Below are 24,959 nucleotides of genomic sequence, written 5' to 3' on the forward strand. Positions count from 1 at the left end.
TAAAAAAATAAAAGTCGACTTAAAAAAAACTTTTTTATTTTTGTCATTTTCTTTACAAAATGTAGACATTAAATTATTACATGTAACAAATGCATTATTACAAATATTATTTTTTTTAAATTGTTAATTATTTTACAATCTTCTTTGGGGTCTGACAATTTATTATTTTCATAGTATTTATAAATAACCCCAATAATTCTATTGACAATCAAAAAACCTAGTTGCCAGTTATTAATTTAAGCATTTAAATAGGAATTCCAGTTCAAAAGCTGAAACAGACGTAGAATCGACGTTTACAAGTTTAAAAAACCAAATTGGTGCTGATTTGTCGACCAGATGACGTAAGTTTTAGGGGGCGCGCAGTATCACATTAATCCCAATCAGCTGTCATTCCAACTGTAGCAAAACAATGGTTCAGTAGTCAACCGATAAATATTAAAAGGTCCCAACTGTTCGTAACCGGAGAGACTATGGCATCTCTAATCGGGGTATGTTGTGAGGCTGAAGGAAGCAGGGAGGGGAAGGAGATGGGAAAGTGGAAGGTTGAGAAGTACCTGACTATTCAGATCTGCTCATATAACACAAAGTATTGCCATTCAAGCAAATAATGTTTTGATTTTGAATGGTGGTCAACCAGGGCGATACTGAAGGTTTATATCTATATTACTATATAAAGTCGTGAATTCAATTTTTATACAAATCTAGTTTTATTCCGAGATTGATGGAATTTTGCACACAACCGTCAAAACAAGACGAAGGTACAATAGATTTTAAAAAACTACACCCAGGGCGGGTAAAAGCAGAAATTTGTAACATCTTGATGAAATTTTGCACGCTTTATGTTCAAAATAAGATGAAGGTGACTGTCTACACGAGATTTCGAAAAAGGCGTGGATTCAATTTGTTTACAAATCTACAGTTTTATTCCGGAATTGATGAAATTGAACGGGGCGGGTAAAAGCAGAATTTTGGAACATCTTGATGAAATTTTGAACACTTTATGTTCATAACAAGACGAAGGTGACTGTCTACAAGAGATTTCGAAAAACTACGCCCGGGACGGGTAAAAGCAAAATTTTGGAACATCTTGATGAAGTTTTGCACACTTTATGTTCAAAACAAAACGAAGGTTACTGTCTACGTGAGATTTCGAAAAACCACCCCCCATTGCCATTTTCCCATCCACTAAAGCAGAATTTCTATAACATCTTGATGAAATTTTGCACACACATTCAAAATGTAAAGTAAATTACTGTCTACATCAGCTTTACAGACTTCAGCTAATAATGTAATATATACGGACATATTTAGACATTAGATTAACATTTTTAACTGGAATTCCTTTAATATATTATATTCAAGGGCTGTGAAAAACTTTAAACTTTTACAGCTTTTAAGAATCAAACGTAATCAGTGTTAAAATTGCAAATTAAACTTTGTCAACACGTTTTTAATTTTTAAATTGTTTTAACAGCATTGAAATGCGTAACGTTCTATCTAAATTTTTTTTTGCGTAATAGCAATACTTAATTAATAGTCGACGATAGCACCAATTTGCAGTTTCTGGCGACATAAATTTATTTTTTCACAAATAATTCAACTGCGATCAAATGCAAACAGTTACATAATTATATTTATGTAGTCGAATGGATTTATTTATTTTTGCTGGCAGGAAAATTCCTGTTCAAATCTGTCAATAAATTGTAGATAAAAATGGAGAAGCTGCGTTCATTCAAATGGCAACACCAACGAAAATAAGGTAAATTTAAAAAAAAAAATTGTGCCATTTTTCCCGTAAATGTCAAATTGTCATATTCGGGAGTCGTGCTTAACCTCACATTTGAATCAACTTTTGTTCTAAAATCGGTGTTGCCACAGTAGTGAAAATTTTTTTCTAAAATTTGTTGACAGACTTTATAATATTTAATTGATTTATTGAATCTCATATATTGCAAAATAAATTATACATTTTAAGGTCCACTTGATTCACGTCCGGTTTTTCTTCTTCGTAAGAATTAGTTATACCATGGATCAAACAACCTGGCCTTACCAAGTTTGTTTGTTTACGTTTCGGCACACATTTGCATGTCACCATCGAGGCGTAATAAATCAACCTAGACAGTGTACATAGGCCATAGATAATAGAAACAGGGAGATGGGTCATGAATCATTATTCACCGTTAGTCGCCGAAATCCACCCATAATACTGCTGCTAGCATCAATTGTCTTTTGTTTTTTTTTAATTCATGCCACAAATAATACAGTAAGGTGATACAAAAGCGACAGTCAACACGCTTCCATGCCATATCTCTCTATTTCTGCTATCTACGACAAAATTTTGCAAAAAATTAACCTAAAAATTCAAGCGGTAGGTATTTTATATTGGTTATGTATTAGGTGTTGTTTTATTTTTAATTGTAAAATAATTTTTGATAAAAGCAATTACATGCGGTAAATATTTACGACGAGATTAAATAGAAGAAACAAATAAAGACGAAGATCGCTGGTTTAGAATACACTGATTAGCCATGCTAGATAATATCTCCATGCGTAACGGAAAGACGTACAAGTGGTAAGGAACGAGTCGTTGCCGACATTAATTGGAACCATGCTGGGCGCGTGACACGACCAACAGATGACCGTTTGAATTACAATATCATGGGATGACATTGTCCTTGGTTGGGAAAGAGAACGTGCAGAGATCACCGACAGATGAGTTGGGACCTGGGATCCTAGCACGGTAATTCGATAAAGCTGTACATCAATACAATATTTACTAAATCTCTGGTTATTGGACAGCGTTATGCGGTACGCGAGTATCAACAATTAATAAAAAACGTTCCAGACGGCCAAGCGCAACGAAATCCGCCTAATTTGGCGCAGTCTTTTGTACATGTAAAAAGAGTGGTGTATTTAATATGTAAATCGACAATAATCGATCTTTAAAATGATTGCGTTCGACATTTACGAATGCCAATCTATAGACAATAGCCGCCAGTATTGTAATGGTAGGGCGATTTATTTATTTGTCAATATCGGCTTTGCTATCGACACAGCGCAACCGTGCTCGGGAAATCGTTATAAAATCATCGTCAGTTAGAAGCCTAACGATTCGACATTCTTAAGTTTTCGATTTGACCGTGCTAGGACCTCTAAAAAGAACAGCCGCCTTCGGACGGGTGAGAGTCATCAAGAACTAACACATTCAAGGGATGCCTATCTCATTATAAAATTTTAATGATGACGCAGAAGTCTAGTTGATATAATAACTGAAGAGTTCACATTAGACGATGATATAAAAATCAAGTGAGAATCTTGTATATTCTATGCCAATGATAAAAACCAACACATATAAAAATAAATTAACAATGAAGACAAAACATTTTTTTTTTATCCTTGCGTGTTACCCCAACCTTTATTGCGACCTGTCAGTATTTTACAGTAACGTTACTGACAATTGAACAATATACTTACATACTTATTTGTTTTATTTGTCACAAAAAGAACAAAATAACATTATTTTATTACATTGTAAGTAAGAATCCTAACAAATAAAAATCAATTAATGTGTAAGTAAAAAAATTATTGACGAAACTATGTTATATTCTTTGATCGATTTTAAATAGAAAACATTTTTTTAAATAGTTTCGCAAATAGTACTCCTTTAGTATGTATGCATGACGTTTATACAGCAGTTGTATTGCTGGGTGAACACACAAGTACAATTTTTTAAATCACTCTAGTGAATAGTTTCAATCAATTATTTCCAAAAAAAAATTCTTAAATTTTTGGCTAAAACGCAATGGAATATATCGTATTTATTGAATAATATTTCTTATGATGGTGAAATGAAATGAAAAAAATCACACCTATAAATTGCAGCTCAGCCGAAACATTTATTAAAATTATTTTATGTCATGAATGGAATGTTTTTTTCAAACAGCAATATTTTGTTTCGGTACATTTTTCTATGGAAAAGAGAAAATGCACGAATTTCTTTTTTCGGTACATATTTCTATGACAAGAGAAAACGCATGAATTTCTTATTTCTGTACATATTTCTATGTAAAAGAGAAAATGCATGAATTTCTTGTTTCGGTACATATTTCTATGATAAGAGAAAACGCATGAATTTCTTATTTCTGTACATATTTCTATGTAAAAGAGAAAATGCATGAATTTCTTGTTTCGGTACATATTTCTATGGAAAAGAGAAAATGCACGAATTTCTTTTTTCGGTACATATTTCTATGTAAAAGAGAAAATGGATGAATTTCTTGTTTCGGTACATATTCTATGTAAAAGAGAAAATGCATGAATTTCTTATTTCTGTACATATTTCTATGTAAAAGAGAAAATGCATGAATTTCTTGTTTCGGTACATATTTCTATGAAAAGAGAAAAAGCATGAATTTCTTATTTCGGAACATATTTCTATGAAAAGAGAAAATGCATTGATTTCTTGTTTCAGTTTCATATTTCCATGAAAAGAAATAAAATGCATGGAATTCTTGTTCCGGTTGATATTATGACGAAAAGAAGAAATTACGTATCGCTATTTTAAGAACAATTAATAGCTATAGGCTGAAATATTAATTTATTTATCGAATTCCTAAGAAACACTTTTACACAAAATTGTTCAAAATTCAACACGTATCAATAAGCGCTGAAACCGTAATTGGACGAGGGAATCATCATACGATTTAGAAAAAAACAGGATACAATTATACTTTTTCATATTCACGTATGTATATATATTTTTAAATTCAAGTAGCTACATACATGCAATCTTTAAAGGAGAAGCTTGAGAAATAACTAGCTATTCAGATCTGGTTACTAATCATAGCTCAAGTCATGTCAAGGACCTGTATTTAACATGGGCATGTTTTTTGCATGAACCCGTATTTAACATAGGCATGCATTTTACATGAACCTGTATTTAACATGGGCATGATTTTTACATGAAACCGTATTTATTAACATGGGCATGCATTTTACATGAACCCGTATTTAACATAGGCATACATTTTACATGAACCTGTATTTAACATGGGCATGATTTTTACATTAACCCGTATTTAACATGGGCATGCATTTTACATGAACCCGTATTTAACATAGGCATGCATTTTACATGAACCTGTATTTAACATGGGCATGTATTTTACATAAACCCGTATTTAACATGGACATGCATTTTACATAAACTCGTATTTAACATGGACATGCATTTTACACTAACCCGTATTTAACATGGACCTGTATTTTAAACAAACCCACATTTTCCACAAATGCGTATTTAGTACGGCAAGTATTTAACATGTGCTTCTTGAAAAATAAAACATAGTTCAAATTTGTGGATTAATGAAAAAGATCTGATATTTTTATTGTCGTTTGAGATTTTATATTTATACAAAAACGTTTCCCTCTCCAAGTCACCCTCCTCCATTATAAGAATACTATCATCTACAATAAGTCTTTCCCACTAAATTTGAGGTATTACAAAATTGAAATTTTAATGTCAGAGCCAGGAATCTATTACACCCTCAAAAGGTCGACCAAACCTAACTGTTAAACAAAATTAAAGAAATTAAAAAAAAAAAAAGTCTACACTTGATGGTGGTATTTCACAAGGGCAATTAACAGAATGTAGAAAAATAAATGAGATGCAATTTTTGAATACCCAAATTACATGGGCCAGTTAATTTAGTCACTTCTATTTTATATGAATCCATAAAATGGGAAACTGTATAACAATTCCTGACCATTTTAAATATAAATGAGAAATCTGTTTATCATTAAATTTGCACAGGTGTGCGAAGTGCTGCTAAATAAGATCATTTTAGATCCATAGAACGGCAAGAAAAGACATAAATACAAACGTTAAAATATAAAAATTTACATGCGTATTCATTGTCCATAATTAAAAATGATGTACGAAACTGGGCGTATAATATTAAAAAATAACAAGGAATTTACACAAGTCAAACATATTTTATTACAATTGCCAGGGGAACGACAGTTGTGATGTAAGACGTTCACTAGCCGGATGTGCACCCCAATATTGGGGAAAATTCTTGATGAATCCAGGAAATGGACAAAGGAAAAGATAACATAAGTACTGGCTATTCACATCTAGTCTAGAATACAGATAGGATAGATAGACAGAAGAAATCTTTTCATGCAAGGGTTCAACAATCATTCCGAGGTGATATTAAAACAGTCAAATCTGTTTTTACACGACTTTAAAATAACACGGTTTAGGAAGTATAATGGTAATATGTTTAAATAGTCAGAATTGATTTAGGCCCTTTCTCCACAGAAATACGCAAGTATCCGATACTCATGTTGTATACTCACGTCTCTCACGACTCACGTCAAAATTAGAATGGTTTTACAACCCCACTCATAACCAAACAGTTGCTGTAGTTGTCATTTTCATATCCTGTCATTATTTGTTAACTGTTTAGTCCTTTGCATAGGGAACAACCTCTTCCGGTTGGTCTCGGGAGACATGCCTCACCGACGTGTATACAAAATGTCGGCAACGAGCACCCGTGTACAAACCTGCACGCAGATGTATGGCGGTAGACGCCAAGAATCGTCAAGCATCGGTTACTGTTTAGTTCCTTGCATTCATCTAAAGCTTAAGGTCTCGGCGACGTGAGAGGGAACAACTTCGTCCGGTTGGTCTCGGGAGACTAGCCTCACCGACGTGTATACAAAATGTCGGCAACGTGCACCCGTGTACAAACCAGCGCGCAGATGTATGACGGTATACTTAAATCGTGGAGCATTGGTTACTTGCGTATCACCGTGGAAGAAGGACCTTAAAATAAAATCGTACCATGCGACAGTAAACGGATGCGTTTACTGTCTGACTGCGACACATATGTACATTATACAAATGAATGTATGTCCCATTTTCTTATATATAATATACGGTCTTTTTTTTTACACAGTATTTTATGAAACGTATCCACCGTGTAAAAACAGAATTAAGTTTAGTAATCATGAAATTAGGCCTTTCTAAAAATAATCGCTACACATAAACGTAAAATGCAAGAAACTGTCATATAATACAGGGTGTTCGGGGTTAAAGCGCACAAACTTCAGGAGTTGATTCTACACGATAGTAAAAAAAAAAAAAAAAACTTTTTATTCATAATTTATATGTATGGAGAAAATAATATTCTTCTAATGGAAAAATATTTTTGTATTGAGAAAAAACAATGGAATTTCGAAAAAGACATTTATCTTTTTTACTTCTACCATCATGCAGAATCACCTCCCAGAGTTAGTGCACTTTACCCCCGGAAACCCTGTACTGAGTAGGACTTCTTGACGAATTTCTGTTAACCTTATACATGCAGCTGTTGCATATGTGATCCATCCCCGCACGCGAATACACATTGTGTCAAAACCTGCCGCGTGACGGGATGGAATGCGCTGTAAAGGTTAAACAATGTGTTTTCTTATTGTTTGTTCTTAGTCGGCCTTTCTGGGTTTCCTTTTCCGAACGTTTGGACTGGCCGAATTGTCTTTTTTGTCCGCATCCGACTCCTTCTTGTCTTCATCCTTGATCAGGGGCTGGTCCTCTTCATCTGCTGAGCTGTCATGGTCTTCGGAGCTTTGCTGGAAGTGAAAATAATAAAAAAAATCACATTTACTTCTTTCACTCCAGTTCTACTTTCTGTTTGAATTTAAAAACTATATGTTAGAATAACAGAATAATTGAATAATAACTATATATGATATTGTTACATATATATATTATATTTACCAGAGAGTCGCTGTCGGAGTTCCGCTCCGCATCGCTGTCGTCTTCCTCGTCCCCCTCCCCCTCTCCAAGTTGGAGGAGTCCTTTCTTCTCTTCATCTTCATCCACCAGGTCGTCGTCAATCACTTTCGCTTCGCTCTGTAACGAGACAACAAAATAAATTCATAATAATTGATCTACAGTGAAATTTCTATCCATCGTTTTTGAAGGTTCCTGTTGAAATAAACTATTTTATATACAGAACAGAAACCAATTCGGATATCGACATATTTAGCATCGATGAAGCTGCCTTTAAAAGGCAACTATACTACTAGTATACAGGGGCATTTAACTAAGCTTTGGCCTTGAAACTCATTTGAAACCGCCACGCCTACCTCAAAATTCTTATAGAAAACGAATAATATGGCTAAAAGCTCAGATCTCATTGGTGAGAACAGAAGGATTGGTTTGATCTCTCGCTCTCTACCATAATGACTCGTGTAACAGAAAGAGATGACGGAATTTTGCCGTTTGACAGTTTCAAATCATTCAAACAAAATGAGAGTGGTTTATTTATACACGCGGGTTGTCATTTGCTGCCGAAATACTATCATTTCCGTCGAAAATATTGCGTGTTAAAGTTGTTCGTGATAAAAATACAATATAAGCCAGTATAGTGTTAGCGAGTTACAAACATATTATATTCAACCTACCTACGTAAGTTCAAGTTTAAAGTGAATTAACAGTTTTAGGTTATTCGTTCGGTTTTTTGAACAATGCTTCATACTTGACATATGTCTTCCTCCACAACGTATAAATGTTATTTATTATATCGATAAACTTATTCATGTTATTGATTAGTGTTATCCTGTATTATCTTATTGTTTTGGTGAAATTAAAGATTTTTAAACATATGTAACCATGAGTTCATGAGGCTGAAAAATGTCGGAATTCTACGTCGGACAATCATGTTTTGGAAATTTTCTTCAGTGTTTTTGCAAATTTCTTGTCATTTTGAGTTTCTTTTTCTCAGATTAACAAGTTTCATCTTAAGGAAATGCACTGTAAAAGTTTATTTTCTTAGTCAGATGAACCTTGCCCTTGGAAAACATTTCGACATTTTTCTGCTTCAAGGACATTTTTATTTTTATAATAGTTTTTTTGGGCTAGTGAATGAATAGAGTAGGCTGAGAGTAATTATGTTGTCTATGGTCGCATCTTTTTTTAAATGGCCTTGAGTTTCCTCTACCTTGTCTACTGCTCTGCTCCGCACGGTAGGTACTGCTTGTATATCTGTGGTTAAGTACTGTATAATTCTGTTGAATACAAAAAGCCCGAAGATATCGATCTAGAGAGTGGTATATTTATGCTAGTATAGTTGATACCCAGTTTTTAAAGTTATGTAATAATTACATCAAATGAACAATTTACTAAAAATAATAAATTGAATTGAACAATATATGGACACCAACTCTGTCAGAAACATTGGCATAAATGAATATCACATAGAACTGTACATTATGACAAAAATTATTAAAAATCGTTTTTCAAACCATGGTTAAAACGGCCTTAAACCAGGCTGATGGTTGGTTTATAATACCAATATTGAATCGGCGTCCAGAAATCTTTCCCGTCCCCACTACCTTCAAGCCTTGCAACTTACCTGAATTTGCCATGCCATACTCCTACTTGTGCGGTATGAATATGTGTATACTTACTTTGGTGATGACGCTTGAAGTTTGCTTCCTGTCTCGCACCTTCGGAGGGAAGAGGAAGTCAATCATGCAAACTACAATCTGAAATAACAAGTAATAATAGAGGTTAGAATGTAAATCATCAATATAATAGAGTTGAAAGGTCGCATATGAACAAATGTAATAGTCGCGGAGAGAGGTAGTACAAAAATCTTCCTTCTCACACGTCTTGATTAAACAACTAAATGTATTTAATCATATTCCACTCTTTGTGCTTTAAAAAAGCTTGTACTTTGTGCTGTCAATTATCACATTGGGTGCAAGTAATACAGATAGATGTTCCATATATAAGATATGGTAGTAGAACGAAATGTGATATGCAACTGTATATACATGATTGAAGCTTAGGTAGTAATGTTCTGTGAACACCTCACTGGGAGAACCTGTGCCGAGGAGTTCCTATCTCCTTCTATATCCTTCTTGGGAGTCTCCACCGTAGTTCCACCCATGGTGGCAGTATTATACATTATCAGGTTAGAAATTAGAAGCTGTGTTGACATGTTCATCATAATACAGGGTTTTCCAATAAGAGGTGTTATTTTGATATTCAATCGTAAAAGATCAATGGTTTCGTTGCTTGTGTGGCACATAGCGCCGTCTTGTTGAAAGTTAACGTTGTCCAGATCAATACCATCCAATTTTGGCCATAAAAAATCATTAATCATCTCTCGATAGCGCAATCCATTGGGTTTTCCGAGCCCCAGATGCGACAATTTTGCTTGTTGATGAAGCCACCGAGGTGGAAATGGGCCTCATCAAGTGAATTTTAATAATTTCAATGCGTTGTTGAAGCGTGTATCGTTTCATTTTTATTAATGGCGTAGTTTCTACTTGTCAAATGTCAAAAAATGACAGCTTCAAAAGCAACATCTACCGAAATAGCGGGCTATTCAAAATAACACCTCTTATTGGAAAACCCTGTATTATATAGACACAATGTAGTAATTTGAGGTAAGTTACGTATCAAAATGTTCTGTAGACACAATGTAGAGCATGATTTAAACTTCATAATATTATATTTGAGTAATGAAAAGAAAAGTAAGAAAAAGAAGAATACTAAACAGATGTTTAGGTTTCAATATTTAAAAGTAATGTTTAATGTAATTAAAACTTACCAAGCCGAGGAGAGCTCCTAGGAAAATAGTTGCAATTGCAAATATTAAGTATGACCCATACGTCGGCAGACCATATGTCTCCAAAAGGGTGTTGTGGATCGTCTGGAATAGAATTAAAAAATGCATATTATTGATACGAAATAGGATCGTGGAAGCATTCTAGTTTAAACATTTTGATGAGTCGACACGGGTCTCGTGATTCCAGTAGCGACTTGTACAGACTGTGTGTGACGTGAGTACACAAGATGAGCACCGGGTACTTGCGTATCCCTGTGGAAGAAAAGCCTAAGAGTCCAGTAAAAAGGTCCTGTATATTTGGCTTACCCGCAGGACTTGGGACAGCCTGAAGAAGTGCGACAAGCCGGCCATGTGCAGCTGGGTGGGGTTTCTCCACCACGGCAGAACTGGCAGCGCCTTCCACTTGCTGGTGGACACGAAGGCAATGAGAGAGTCCTTGTCGCGGGGGCCCGTGTACTGGCGGAGTTCTCCATTCAGCACGCTAGAAGAGATGTTCAAATGTATAAGTTTTTAATTCTATCTATCTAAACAAAAATGTAAATTAATTAAATTAACAACATCTTTTGCATCCAATTCCTAGCAAATAGAGTAGAGGAAGCATGGAACAAACTTCCACAACTATTTCATCAATGCTACTAATATAAATCAATTTAAAGATCTATTGGATTCTCATTTGGAGAGAAGAAAGAATCAACTTATTGTGAAATTAGACATGAACTCATCAGCAGAATGCAGCCGGCTCATCAAATAATAATAACCATCGTGTTGTTTCCTCCAAGCAACATGCAGAGAGGATGTTCTTACTACAGTCACATTCATACATCGTTTCTTACATACCACTATTTCTACCAGCATTTCAATAGTAGACGCTCCGAGGAGCTAGCGTCAGTGATCAATTCAGCATCGGTGCAGTCGGGAAACAGGCCAAACGCACGTGAATGGTTCATTTCTACAACTCATTCTTGAGTTCACCAGCTCGACTAAATGATTTTCAGGCCTCTGTGTTTCCTCCCTCTTACAACATGGGTCTCTTCAAAACCCATGTTCACTCCTTCCTCTCCTCAAAAAGAACCCACACAACGCATCCCCTAAGATAACAGAGGCCCAAAGAGAAATTATTTTTCTCAGGGCCTCATGTGCGCAGTTAATGTTAAAAAATAAATAATAATAAAAATACATTGTCTAGTACATTCTTCTGTTATTACGGCTCTTGACATAACTTGACTCAAGTATTTGATTGTGCCATGTCTTACTAGTATCCAGGTTTCATATATAGCCAAATATTACCATCATCTGATTTACGGTTTACAGATAGTTCCCTCAGGCCATGAGCCCATTATGCTATCTCCCAGTTTGCCTCATTCCTTTAACAGAAACCAGGTCCCTTTGATAAATTTGACCAAGGTTGTCATTGGACATGTGGCTATGTCTTCTGGTTCCACAATGTGTCTTCCCAGGTATCTGAGCCTCGTTCCCAACAGGGCGAGACATTGGCACTATGTATAGGCGAATTTGGAGTCTCTTCTTCCTCTTCAAATTTCCTGTATCTATCAGTGTTTTCCACTTCCAAGAGCTGCATGTATCTCATGAGGTGGCAGTGTCCCGTTAGTAGTCTTACAGTTCCCTCAGTGAGTGCACTGTCCACGTCAAATAAATATATTGATGATATTAAAGCGGCAGACGGTCAGGAAATAGAGTAAGCAAGGTACTCACTGGTAGATGGTAGGCAGTGCTGTGACGAGGAAGCGCCCCGACAGACCCGGCGAAGTGGTCACGTCCACCTCCCCGACGTGAATGCCGAGGTCACGCGCGCGGGTCGCCAGCTGCTGCCACGTGGGGCGGAGAGAGGAGCACGCCGGGCACCAGGGGGCCATGCTGCAATAGCCAAATAATATATTTATTATATGACATACGTAACTCGTATAATGGGCAGCAATTTCTATCGACCAACTCCTGAGTAATGGGGAGAATGAGGGTGATTTATGATTTATGTCCTATTTAAATAAACTATGAATACGGGAATATAGAAAAAGATACATTCATGGTTAAATGTTTAATATTCTCAAAAAAGATACCTTCATGAGTATTTAAAATAAAAATTCCGCAATTCCTGAACGCTTGGCTACATCAATGCGTTTGCGGAATTTTTTCCACTTCTTCAAAAATTTTTAATCTTTAGTGTATTTATTTATTTATTAACGCTCTTTTTCGGGGCTTTTACATGAGATTATTAAGAAATATACCTTATTTATTGTACATAACTGAATTGCTTCAATAACAATATTTTATATTTGTTTAAAGATAAATTGAAGATGTCCACTGACTTGGTATAATTGTTTCCCTCCATTAGTATTCTGGGCAAAGAGGAATACATATGGTAGTTAGTCCCAGAATTTCTGCACTGAAATAAATCCCGACTTCTAGTATTACGTTGTGGAATCCGAAAGCTTATCAATTCTAGCAATACCGGACTATCAACTAAATCATTTAAAATTTTATATAGAAATACCAACTCAGCGAAATATCTTCTGTCTGACAATTTGAGCATATTCGTATAATTTAACAGAGTGTTGTAGTTCAACATAATTGCTGGAAAACCCATTTTAAAATTTATAAAACGTAAGAATTTGTTTTGTATTCTTTCAACATCTTGTACATGTATATTATAATGTGAGTTCCAGACAGGAGAATTGTACCCAAGTTGACTTCTTACATAGGCAAAATATAACAATTTAATACACTTTATATTGTTAAAATTTCTGGTTAGCCTAATTATAAATCCCATATAAGCACAGACATAGGAATTAATAGACGAGAAGATAAAGGCGAGGGGTAAAATCAACTGTTGAAGAACGAAGGGAGTGAAGATGACTGTGATTCGTCAATAAATCAATCTGACAGTAAATAGGCATCTCGCATTATAATATCACCATTTACTTCTTAAAAGTAAAATCTGCTTTGAATGAATAGACATTTTTACATGGGAGCGCAAATTACTCGCCACGTTATGAACAAATTTGCGAAGTCCAAATTCGGCAAAGTAAATTTCTTCTGTTTGCAGCGTCGTAGTTAGTTTCAGAGTATTTAGTTAAGACCCTTTTCGAATGTTCATAATTTACTTACCCCAGTAAACAGCGACAAGCACACTTGACAACGGCTATATTATTACTCTAAGCAACGGCCACATTCGAACAATGATCTAGGGTTGTCACAACCGCTTTTTTTCCTATTAATAATAAAATAATGTAATTATCACTTTTAATTAAAATTAATTTACGCGAATTATTTCAAACATTATTTCATCACAATAATACGTAGCATTTACATTATTATTTGCTCCTTGTTTTTGTAGATACTCTCAGTATCGCCCCAACTACTTGAAATGGCTTTAGGCGTGTTCAGTGACCAGATTTACATAGCTAGGTACTTCTCACCACCACATAGCCAGGTGTGGGGTATTATTTGGGAGTATTTTGTCGATGAAGGTGCTTTTTATTTATTTTTTGGGTATAATATTTGCATAAACATTTTTTTAGGTACATTTAAGCATCATAATATGTCTGCAAGAAATTAGTAAGACAGTATTATATACACCGACATAATAACAGTATTCTAAGACTATGCATAATATTATTAAAAAATATACGAGTTATACATATAAATTATGTATATATAAATATATACGGACAATGGAAGAAATCAAAAGAAAAAGACAAAAGGGTTAATAATTAAAGTATATTTGTGAGAACAGCATCCAATAAACAACTTACAGGGGTTTAAATAATGTACAAAAATAAAAGCACAGTTTAAGAGAAAACAACATGTACAATAGTTATATTATCGATGCTAGATAAATAATAACAGCTGAATAAAAATATATTTTAAAGATGAACCAACATAGAAAGAAGGTATTAATCTGTTGACTGTGATGACGCCCGTGTCCGTGAGAAAAATTACAAATCATAGATATGAAGGTCTCCGTAGTCGAGGGGTAACGCTCTCAACTAGCAAGCGGGAAGTTTCGGGTTCGAAACCCAGCGTGCAAATAAAAATTTTATTTGATTAATTTGAATTATTTCACGATTTACTAATTTAAAATAATTTAAAGGATGTTTGCGGCACGTTCTAAAGTGGAAGATAATATATTCCAACGCCGTCAAAGAAGCTGCGTTTATCAAATAAAAAATATTTCCTAAAGAAATATTTAGCGCAAGCGATTCTGGCCGTATTATTCATACAGTTCCTTTGTAAACACGGGTTAAAATTGATTTAAAAAAAATCTTCGATTTTAGTTTGGAGGACTCCGGAGTCCCTCCCACAGTTGATAGGTTAATAATTGAATATGATCGAAAACAACGTAATACCATAGACATATGAATATTAGTAGACCTGCCCTAAGTGATTAAAAGCGTATTATCCCCACTCCCCATACCGGTTCCATTGGAGCCGGCTGGGCTCGCGTATGGCCTCAAGTGAAATTTGAAAACGTGACGTCATCATTCTTGTGCGAACTATGGTCGAGGCATCATCGGTTCATTTTACGAAATAACACGGCAAAATGTTGACTTGTGATATGAAAACTTGTAAAAATAGATGTGAAAAAGAGAATAAACCCAATTGTCGTATTACATTCCATAAGTAAGCATTATTTTACTTTATTTTAAGCTTATTCACACCGTATTATATGGATCAGTTTTAGAAACACATACTATCACATCACAATGTAGCGATTCTCAAGTGTGCTCATCGTTGTTTACTGGGGTAAGTAAATTATGAAACATTTGTAAAAGTCTCTTAACTAAATACTCTGAAACTAACTACGACTCTGCAAACAGAAGAAATTTACTTTGCCAAATTTGGACTTCGCAAATTAGTTCATAACGTGGCGAGTAAAAAAAAAAATATATATATATATATACATATTTTATCAAAGCGCAAAAGGCGAAGGCACATCCCTGATTCTTGTGGACACGGCTTTGTTGTTCGCGTCCATCGCGTGATAGTATATGTTTCTAAAACTGATCTATATTATACGATGTGATAAGCTTAAAACAAATTAAAATAATGCTTACCTATGGAATGTAATACGACAATTGGGTTTATTCTCTTTTTCACTTCTATTTTTACAAGTTTTCATAGCGCAACCGACCATTTTGCCGCGTTATTTCGTAAAACGAACTCGACCGTAGCTCGACGCTAGTTCGAACAAGAATGATGACGTCACATTCTTTTGATTCATGGGAAGCCATACGCGAGCCCAGCCGGCTCAATGGAACCGGTATGGGGAGTGGGGATAATACGCTTTTAATCACTTAGGGCAGGTCTACTAATATTCATATGTCTATGCATATAAGAGTACCTATGTAATTTTTTCACCGGACGATTTATTTAAGCACTACAAAGTAATGCAAAATTATGTGTTTTTGGTTTGAAAATTTTATCGCTTAAAAATATTTTTGATGCTTTAATTAAATACTGCGAGTAGAATACATCTTGGCCTTTGAAATAATCTAGTATTTTAAGTCTTTTTATAAGCTCAGAAAAAAATAAAGAATCAGGCCTATAAAAACTGCTTTAAAGTTAAAAATTTCGATTATGGTTTTATTGTATAATGTGGCAAATTAAGTTCATAAGAAAATGATGTTTTTTTTTTTTTTTTTTTTTTTAATATTTACTCCACACAGGAGGCCCTGAAGAAAATAATTTCCCTCGGGGCCTATGTCATCTTTGGGGATGCTGTGTGGAGGGTCTTTTTTTGGAGAGGAAGGAGTGAACATGGGTCTTGAAGAGTCCCATGTTGTAGGAGGGAGGAAACACAGAGGCCGGCAGTTCGTTCCACAGCCGAGCTGTTGAACTTAAGAACGAATCGTAGAAGCGACTCGTTCTCATGTGACAAGTGTCAACTGTGTACAAATGTTGGGCGCGCGTTTGGCGTGTATCCCGACTACGCACCGGTGCCGAAGGGATCAATGACGCTAGTTCCTCAGAGCATCTTCCATTGTAATACCGATAGAACAAGGACAGCATACCTACTTGACGCCTGTGCTCTAAAGATTGCAGTCCGTTTGTTAAGATTGGGGAATCTATCAAACGGACCGCCCGTTTCTGCACAGAGTCAAGGGTTTTTTTCAGGTATTTTGGGGCTCCAGACCAGAGATGGCTGCCAAATTCGACAGTAGGGCACACTTGCGATTTGTACAGGGTGAGCAGTTGTGTACTATTAAAGTATCTGCGGGCCCTGTACAGTACGCCCAGCTTCTGAGAGGCCAACTTTACTCTGGCTTCGATGGAGCCCCCGTACCTGAGCTGGTCACTTATAGTTACACCAAGCATATCAATGGAAGGCCTGTTCGGAAGATTGCTTCCGTTGAAGGAGACTAGATTATCATTTGGATCCCTTTTAGACGTAATCAGACAGGATTGGGTCTTTGAAACATTAAATTCGACGAGATTATTTTTACCCCAGGAGGAAATACTCTCGAGATAACCGTCCATTCTCTGCTTCAAAGCCCTCCGAGCCGTTGGAGTTTGTGTGCCCTTTGGGGGCTTGTCAAACAAAAAGCTATCATGAACTGTACTGTCATCCGCGTAACAATGAATCGGTGCACATGTCAAAAGGTCATTGATGTGCAACAAAAACAAAGTCGGAGACAGAACCGATCCCTGTGGGACGCCAGCATTTATGGAGTGCGAGGAAGAGGTGAAACCGTCAGCAACCGCCTGAATCGACCTATCCCTTAAAAAGTCAGCAATCCACGTACACAGGGATGCGGGAAGTCCGTAAGAATGCAATTTGTTGACAAGTCCTCGGTGCCAGACCCGGTCAAAGGCCTTGGATATGTCTAGTGCGACCGTTTGGGTCTCACCGTGACGTTCCAGGCACCGCCCCCAAACATGCGTCACATACGCGAGAAGATCACCGCACGAGCGGTTCCGCCGGAATCCGTATTGACGGTCGTTGATAATTTTGTTCTTCTCGAGGTATGTGAGCAGTTTGTCGTTTATCACACGTTCCATCACTTTGGACAGAACTGATGTGATCGCTATGGGGCGGTAGTTGGCCGGGTTGGAGCGGTCACCTTTCTTGGGAATAGGGTGAATGACCGCTTTTTTCCAACCAGAGGGCACAGTGCCACACTTCAGGGACATTTTGAAGAGCTTTGTCAAAACTGGAACTATTTCCGCAGCACACCTCTGCAATACCAGGGCAGGTATTCCATCAGGTCCACTAGCTTTGTTAACATCGAGCCCCCGTATGACGTGGAGTACATCCCGATGCCGGATCCTCAGCTTTTTCATATAGAAGCCGCAGTGAGGAACCGACGGCGGAACAGCACACCCGTCGTCGAGGGTCGAGTTTTCCGCAAATATTTTCCCTAATAAGTTAGCCTTTTCGGTGGCGGTGTTTGCTAGTGAGCCGTCAGGTCTGGTAAGAGGTGGCAAACTGGGTTTGCAAAAATTTCGACCTATTGAGCCCGCAAGCGACCAGAATGCTCTGCTGCCATGCGGGCAGGCAGCCAGCTTTTTGCTGATCTGCAGGTCGTGTTCGAATTTTGACCTATTGATGATTCTCTTGCATTCCTTTGCCGATTTGTTGTATGCTGATCTGCTTTCGGGCGTTCGAGATGTGTTGTAGGCTCGGTAAGCCGCGTTTTTTCGTCGGACTGCTTCGGAGCATTGTCGACTGAACCACGGCTTTGAGCCCACACCAGTTTCTTTAGTAGTCGATTGTATGAAGCCATCCATCGCCGATTTGATGACTTCACCAATCTCCTGGGCACATCTTGAAGGGTCCGAAGTCCGAAAACAAACAGCTGACCACGGAAAAGCGTTGAAATGGGCCCGCATACCGAACCAATCTGCTGACCTATAGTGCCACACTTTTCTCCTCAGCCTCTCATTGGTTGGTCTGAGGCTAACGGGGATTGATGTCGTCACTAGGCAGTGGTCAGATGATCCCAGAGGCGCTGTGACGTCAATCTTATAACCGTGTGGCACAGTAGTTAAGAATAGGTCTAACAGATTGGAGCGGTGAGTCTGGACATCAGGAACCCTTGTAGGCTCCTGAACCAATTGCTCTAATCCGTAGCAAATGGCAAAGGATTCCGCCTGTCGGCCAGCCGAGTCCGTTGGGCCTGAGAACTTCAACCATGGTTCGTTATGAACGTTGAAGTCCCCCAGAACAATAAACTCGGCCGAAGGGTAGCGGGGCAAGAGATCATCAATAGTATCGCTCAAATGTTTGAAGAGCTCGGAAGTGTCTGATTCGCTATGGTTCGGTGAGCGGTATAGACATGCGTAGAATCTTGCCGTACTGGCAAGATTGACGCGCACCCACATTACGTCGAATCTGGAGTTTTCCAGACTCAATAGTCGCACACAGTTGACGTCAGCTCGACTATAGAGGCAGACTCCTCCTTTCAGTCGGAATTTGCTTGCGAGGGTAAAGCCCGGGCAGTCCAGATAGGAGGAGTCTGGCGGCTCGGCTATCTGAGTTTCGGATAGGAAAAGAAGGTTGGGACGTTGGGACAAAAGATGGTGATGGACGGAATTTAAATTTGTGTGCAGGCCGCGAATGTTGGCAAAATTTACCAACAGTTTTGGCCCGCACCGGGGACGCCTGCTACTCGCCGCTGTAACGATGTTAAAATTGTTGTGTTGTATGTTCATGAATTTTTTTTTTTTTTTTTTTATAAGGGTAGGAGGTGAAAGGAAAGGTCTGGAAAGGAAAGGTATGAGGGGTGGGTAGGAATCTGGGGTTCAGGCTGTCCAGGAGTGATGAGCGTTTGGTTCCAGCCCACCCACTGCGGTGCTAGGCGATAGGCTGGGAGAGTCCGGCTGGAGAGGGCATCCAATGCGCCCCAAACGCTGCTGCTGGGTCCCCTCCGGTCACGAACCGGCACAACAGCAGTGGCGGGGTTTTTTCACTCGCTGATGGGGCAGCCCACCCTTAGTCGTGAGCCTGAGGGTCGGGCCCCTGTACTATCGAGCGGCCCGGACAGCGGTAACCGGTTGTAAAGGGTCTCCCTCAACCAGCATCTCCCAACCGGCCCGCCACGCAGAAGGTGGGCCGACGCACCCGCCACCAAGACCCGGGCAAACCTTAACCCATGAACCCGGGCACCCCTGCTAAGTCACCAAACGTAGCGAACCACTTGGGGTGACCTGTGGCAGAGGTGTTGGTAATCCAATAAATGGTTCCCAGGGCGGCGGTACCCATTCCCGCCTACCAAATTGACGTTGATGTTAAAACATTTAAATATTTGTGCCTGACTTTTTGGCAATGTTTCTTTCTTGCATAAATCAAAACCGGCGGCTCGTGTTAAGCGGGAATTTAAACCTTATCGCCATCTACATAAGGAGTGTTATTGTTAGCTGCCAGATTCCAAATGTTACACGACGTGGTGCATCGCCTCAAGGTTGAAACGTTAAAAAGTAATTAAAAAGATGACGCGCTAAGCTGTGTTTGAATACCTAACGACTACTATCAGCGCCCTTGAGGTGATTTCGCACAAAAACAGCGCTATATAAATTAGCCAAATATTATTATTACTAATGGCAGAAGTGGCCACCTGCAGCGATCAATTGAGTAAAATAATACAAAATCTGCGTGCTTTAAACGATGCGTAAAGTTTTTTTTATTTGTATGACACGCTAGGAGTTCACCTGTGTTGTGGACAGAGATGTGCAAAATGGGTACCCAAAACCATTTGAAATGCAAAATGGAAATGGGTAAAAACTTTTCCATTTGAAAATGCAAAATGGTTTTTAGAAAAGCATTTCAAATGCAAAATACCTATTTTCAAAATGCATTGAAAATGCAAAATGGTTTCTCAGGTCAAACAATCAAAATAATTATAGAATTTTTAAACAATTTTGTCATTTAATAATGGATATCAATGTAGAACAAACATATTACATGATGGTAAATCCAAAAACACCACAACTACAGATTATGAAACCACAAAAAATTTGAGCGGGACTAATGTTGCCAAACTAAAAACATAGAAACTGCTATCTAACATTTAATATTATAGCGTCATGGCCGTTCAGTATTTGAATCAGTATTTTTTGTAATGGTATCACTCAATTGCCAGGGCTCCTACCAGGGAGCAACTTGACAAATGTAAATTATCTCTCATAGCGAGGTTGAGGACCGACTGATATTTGGGGCTTATGAAAAAAAGATGAGTGGAGATAGTAGGAAGAATGTTGCAAAAAAGCATTTAAAATGGAAAATGCATTGAGAAAAGCATTTAAAATGCAAAATGGTTTTTAGAAAAGCATTTAAAATGCAAAATGGAAAATACCTATTTTGCATTTCCATTTGAAATGGATTTATTTGAAATAAAGCACATCTCTGGTTGTGGAGGACTTTTTCAATTGTAAAGTTATATAATACTAAACAATACAGTGGAGATAAGTTAGACAGAGAAACAATAAAAATTCAAATGTAAAATATAACAAAATTAAAAGGATTGTAGCCAGTTCCATGTGTGTTTTTTGTATTCTGTAAGATTAGATGTTTTATATTGTGTTGGAAGTGAATTGTATAGTTTTATAGCCTGGAATCTGTAGTGTTTTTGTCCAAAGGATGTGTTTGTTTTTGGTATTAGTAGTTGGTGTGCATGTCTTGTTCTAGTATTGCGAGAAGTTTGTGAAGTTTTAAATGTGTTTAGGTTCTTGTAAAGGAAAGTAAGTATTTGTTTTGAATATAATTTTTGAATCTTCAAGACTGGGATTTTTTTGAATATGGTTGAAGTGGGTGTTAGTATTTGTATTTTAGAATAATATTGAAATTTTTCAATGAAATCACAAGTGTAGCTCAGATATAATAGAAAGATAAACATCAAATATATCAGAAAAGATAACAAATAAGAGATAATAGCATTATTAGCACTGCACTTAAATTTTATACATTACAAGTAAATTATTTCGCAAGCAAATATTATTATGACGATTATTATTTGACACAAAGAATATTATTTCTATTACATCACAGACATCCAAATGGACAGACTCGCCCTAACGTAAAATCTGGGTATCATTTGGACGATCTGGAGTTAAACCACGTGACCATATTTTTGGCACCAGGTTCGAGAATGCTATAAATAAACTACGACATCAGTTGTAAGTTGACCGCCGAAGAGCGCACATTGAAATAACCAGATCCTGCGCAGAAAAGTTAAAGTTCGCTAAAGTAAAGCAACGGTTTGCAGCGCAGTCCATTGCAGGACTTTTCTGCACAGGATCTGAATGTTCGTTTTTAAATGAACTGCCTGGCGTAGCGATGCTGAAATTGAGTGAGGTGGGTAAATTATAACACATTTGTAAAAATGTCTAGCTAAATAGTTTGTCTAACGAAATATTCAATTTTGGAAACAGGCCTAATATTTTTTACGCAGCCAGCAATTTGCGCGCTATTAGTAATTTGTAAGCAGTATTTATTTTTGAGGACTAAATAGTGATTATTACAATACGAGTTGCCTGTATACTGTCAGATTCATTTATGAACAAATCATGGAAAGGGAAATGGTCACACCTCCTTTACTCTCCGTGCCACTCGTTTTCTTCCTCTCTCCTTGATCAACTATTTTTATGTCTTTGTAATAAATTAATTCCACAACAAATTGCTTGTTTATAATGTGAATACCAGTGAATAGTCCCAACTATACCTAACTGAGTGGGGTGGGGAGGGGAAGGAGATTGGAGAGGAATGTTGAGAAGTAACATGAGATCTGGTTACAAAACACAATTATTCAAGCAATGTTCAATTCCGAATTGTGGTCTATCACTGGGGCGATAATAATTAAATTTAATTACCACGCTTTTAACCTTATTGCACATTTAAGCCTTTTTTGGTACATAATATAGTTCAATGTCTAATCAAGACTCATTTCTAACATCTGTCATAATATATTATAATAGTATGCAGTCATGAGCGAAGGCCAGCCTTTTAGCATCGTATTGAGGGAGTTTAGTTATTATAAAACCTACTAACATCGCTCAATAAAGAATAACAGAAGAACAATTTACTTGAGGCCTTGTTATAGTGTTATTGAACTTGAAATACAATATGGAATCTATGGGCGAACGAGCTGTCAAAGTAAAAACTAAACACAAGAAAAGTAGCTTAAAAACTTTATAATCCAATGGAAAAATATAACAATTAACGATCTAATGTTGCTGTAAAAGGGTTTTGCAAGTTTTACAAGTATTTAGTTGTTATTTCACGCCCCGTTTGATTCGACAACGCCAGCTCATGCCCAAACAAACGGTTACCGCATGTTTGGTTTATCACTGTACTTACAATTCGACCATCCATTCGTTCTCCAGCATCAGATCCCAGTTATCCTCATTGAGCTCCGTGATAGCCGACGACGTGCCATAGCTCGATTTCGGCGAGAAAACAACGAATATTAGGAGAATTGCACAAAGCGGAATCCTTCGGAGCGCCTCCATGATGGTACAATTACGATGTTGCCAGAAAATTTAATAAAGCTTTTTGCTTTTCAAAACTTTATCTATGTATGTGCCGAACGTGCCGAATATAGGGAACAAGTACCTAACTACGAATCCATGAAAGAATCAAAATATAGCACCGTTTAGTAATGGTTTAGTGATTCAATTACCTTAAGGATGCTTATTTTGATGGTAGCCTTTTCTGAAAGTAAATATTTTGAATTATTATTTTTTAACCATACACCAGCACAAAACACGATCACAAAATCAAATACACGTATTGTCATCTACTTACACGACTAAATTTAGAATTCACTACTTACAATAGTCAATACATGGCATATAAGCAATACAACGCATTACCTAGTATTCTAAAACTTTCAGCAACGAACGAAAATACATTAGCAAAAGCTCGTAAAAGTTATTTCCTCAACAGGTTTACTAATGAGTGACAAACTTTTTTATAGAACTCCAAATGAACTTCTTTGTTTATTTCTTTTAATGAATTTACTAAATATTTTCCATTTAACTGTGTTAAGTTTGTCTAGTCTGTTTTAAAATCTATGTACACTGTTCATTGAGATCCGCTTTAAATTTGTTTTCTTTTGTAAAAATAAAAAAAACAATAATTTTATTTTATTAATGTTGTCTTTCCCGAAATAAGTTTTTTAAACTCACTGAGAATAATATATAAATACATTTTCTTTTTTTTATAAATATTTCCGATTTTATGTCCGGGTTAAATCTTCCCCATAGGAAAAACTAAACCCTTCCACATACTTTTCCACCAATGATCATCATATTATAATTATTATATTATTGTTATTATTTTGTATTGTATTATCACTAAATATTTTTTTTTAACTTTTCAGAGCCAGTTTTTAACCTAAGCCTAACTAAATAATTCTGAATAAAAATAAATGTTCTGGTTAGTTTCGTTTTAACGTGAGATACTTAATTTTATTACAATATATAAAAAAATATACGAAAGGCTAGCTACAAATGCACAATTTTCCCTTTAAAAAAAAGAGGAAGAAAAAGAAACTGAACTTTTTCTCTTGAACGAGCTGTCAGATGTTTTATTTTGGAATCGCACGTGCGAGAGAGTTCGGTGAAACTAACCAAACTTAATTCAATAATATAAATGCGGCGTTGGTTGTCGAATAGTAGTTTGTTAGTGTAATAATTTAAGATGAAGCATATCAAGTTTGAGGAGAATATCAGTGCGGACGTGTCCTACAAGCGAGACAAGGCGCCTAAAAAGGAATATGTCCAAAAGGCACCCGAAACTGAAAATGATGAATATGATATCCCTGAAACGAAGAAATGGCATCAGGAGGTATTTAATTTGTTGAATAATGTATTAAATTGTTGTAAAAGTTCAGAGGCGCCGGACACACGATTTAAAAAAAAATAACACTTCAATTAGTACAAGAAACATTCATTTTGATCGGGGGAGATGCATGCACAAAATAGGTTTTTTAGTTTGGGTTATTTAAATAATTTACGCCTATTTAGATTGAAATGGAACCTTCCGTCAAACGTCAAACAAGAAAAAAAAAACATGACCGAAACTGTCAAAACACGTGAAATTTTGAACTTTGACAAAAAATGGGACTTTAATGCAACTTTTACCATCTCCTCCCGACGTATATAGTTGTTTCTTATAGTAATTACTTAGAAACGAAGTGTAATTTCCATAATCTAGGGCGGTTCAGTATATATTTACTTTAGAAGTCCAGATAAAACCTAAAATGTTCCAATATGAACCTGCACGGTGTTTACTAATGAATATTTCGACTTTCACGGCGACTCAGTTATTACAACTATCCCTTATTTAATTAATGTTGT

The 24,959-nt window shown here is 36.7% G+C and overlaps 2 protein-coding genes across 2 annotated transcripts in view; one reads left to right on the forward strand and one right to left on the reverse strand.

Moving 5' to 3' along the window:
- Window positions 1-47: 47 nt before the first annotated feature.
- LOC149409703 (thioredoxin-related transmembrane protein 1) lies at window positions 48-23,122 on the reverse strand. Its single transcript, XM_089649512.1, has 7 exons — window positions 22,957-23,122; window positions 12,360-12,521; window positions 10,953-11,127; window positions 10,629-10,730; window positions 9,478-9,555; window positions 7,784-7,918; window positions 48-7,635 (listed from the first exon to the last, which is right to left on the reverse strand). The coding sequence occupies exons 1-7, from the start codon at window positions 23,106-23,108 to the stop codon at window positions 7,489-7,491; spliced, it is 951 nt and encodes a 316-aa protein (XP_089505638.1). The 5' UTR covers window positions 23,109-23,122; the 3' UTR covers window positions 48-7,488.
- Window positions 23,123-24,176: 1,054 nt separating this feature from the next.
- The window catches only part of Noc1 (Nucleolar complex protein 1), a 28,027-nt gene continuing 27,244 nt past the window's right edge, over window positions 24,177-24,959 (forward strand). Inside the window, exon 1 of the mRNA XM_089649500.1 lies at window positions 24,177-24,447. Coding sequence (XP_089505626.1) covers window positions 24,301-24,447 — 147 coding nt within the window. The 5' untranslated portion in view covers window positions 24,177-24,300. The remainder of the gene's footprint in view (window positions 24,448-24,959) is intronic.

The sequence above is a fragment of the Hesperophylax consimilis genome, chromosome 30 (assembly GCF_061612785.1).
Source record: "Hesperophylax consimilis isolate HC1 chromosome 30, BYU_Hcon_1.0, whole genome shotgun sequence".
Lineage (NCBI taxonomy): Eukaryota > Metazoa > Arthropoda > Insecta > Trichoptera > Limnephilidae > Hesperophylax > Hesperophylax consimilis.

Bases quoted from the DNA above. Each gene is read 5' to 3' on its own strand.
- LOC149409703 (XM_089649512.1), bottom strand. From the start codon at position 23,108: ATGGAGGCGCTCCGAAGGATTCCGCTTTGTGCAATTCTCCTAATATTC. The intron at 12,522-22,956 runs GTAAGTACAGTG...TGGCTATTGCAG, and splicing joins AACGAATGGATGGTCGAATT to CATGGCCCCCTGGTGCCCGG. The intron at 11,128-12,359 runs GTGAGTACCTTG...CATCTCTTCTAG, and splicing joins GCACTGCCTACCATCTACCA to CGTGCTGAATGGAGAACTCC.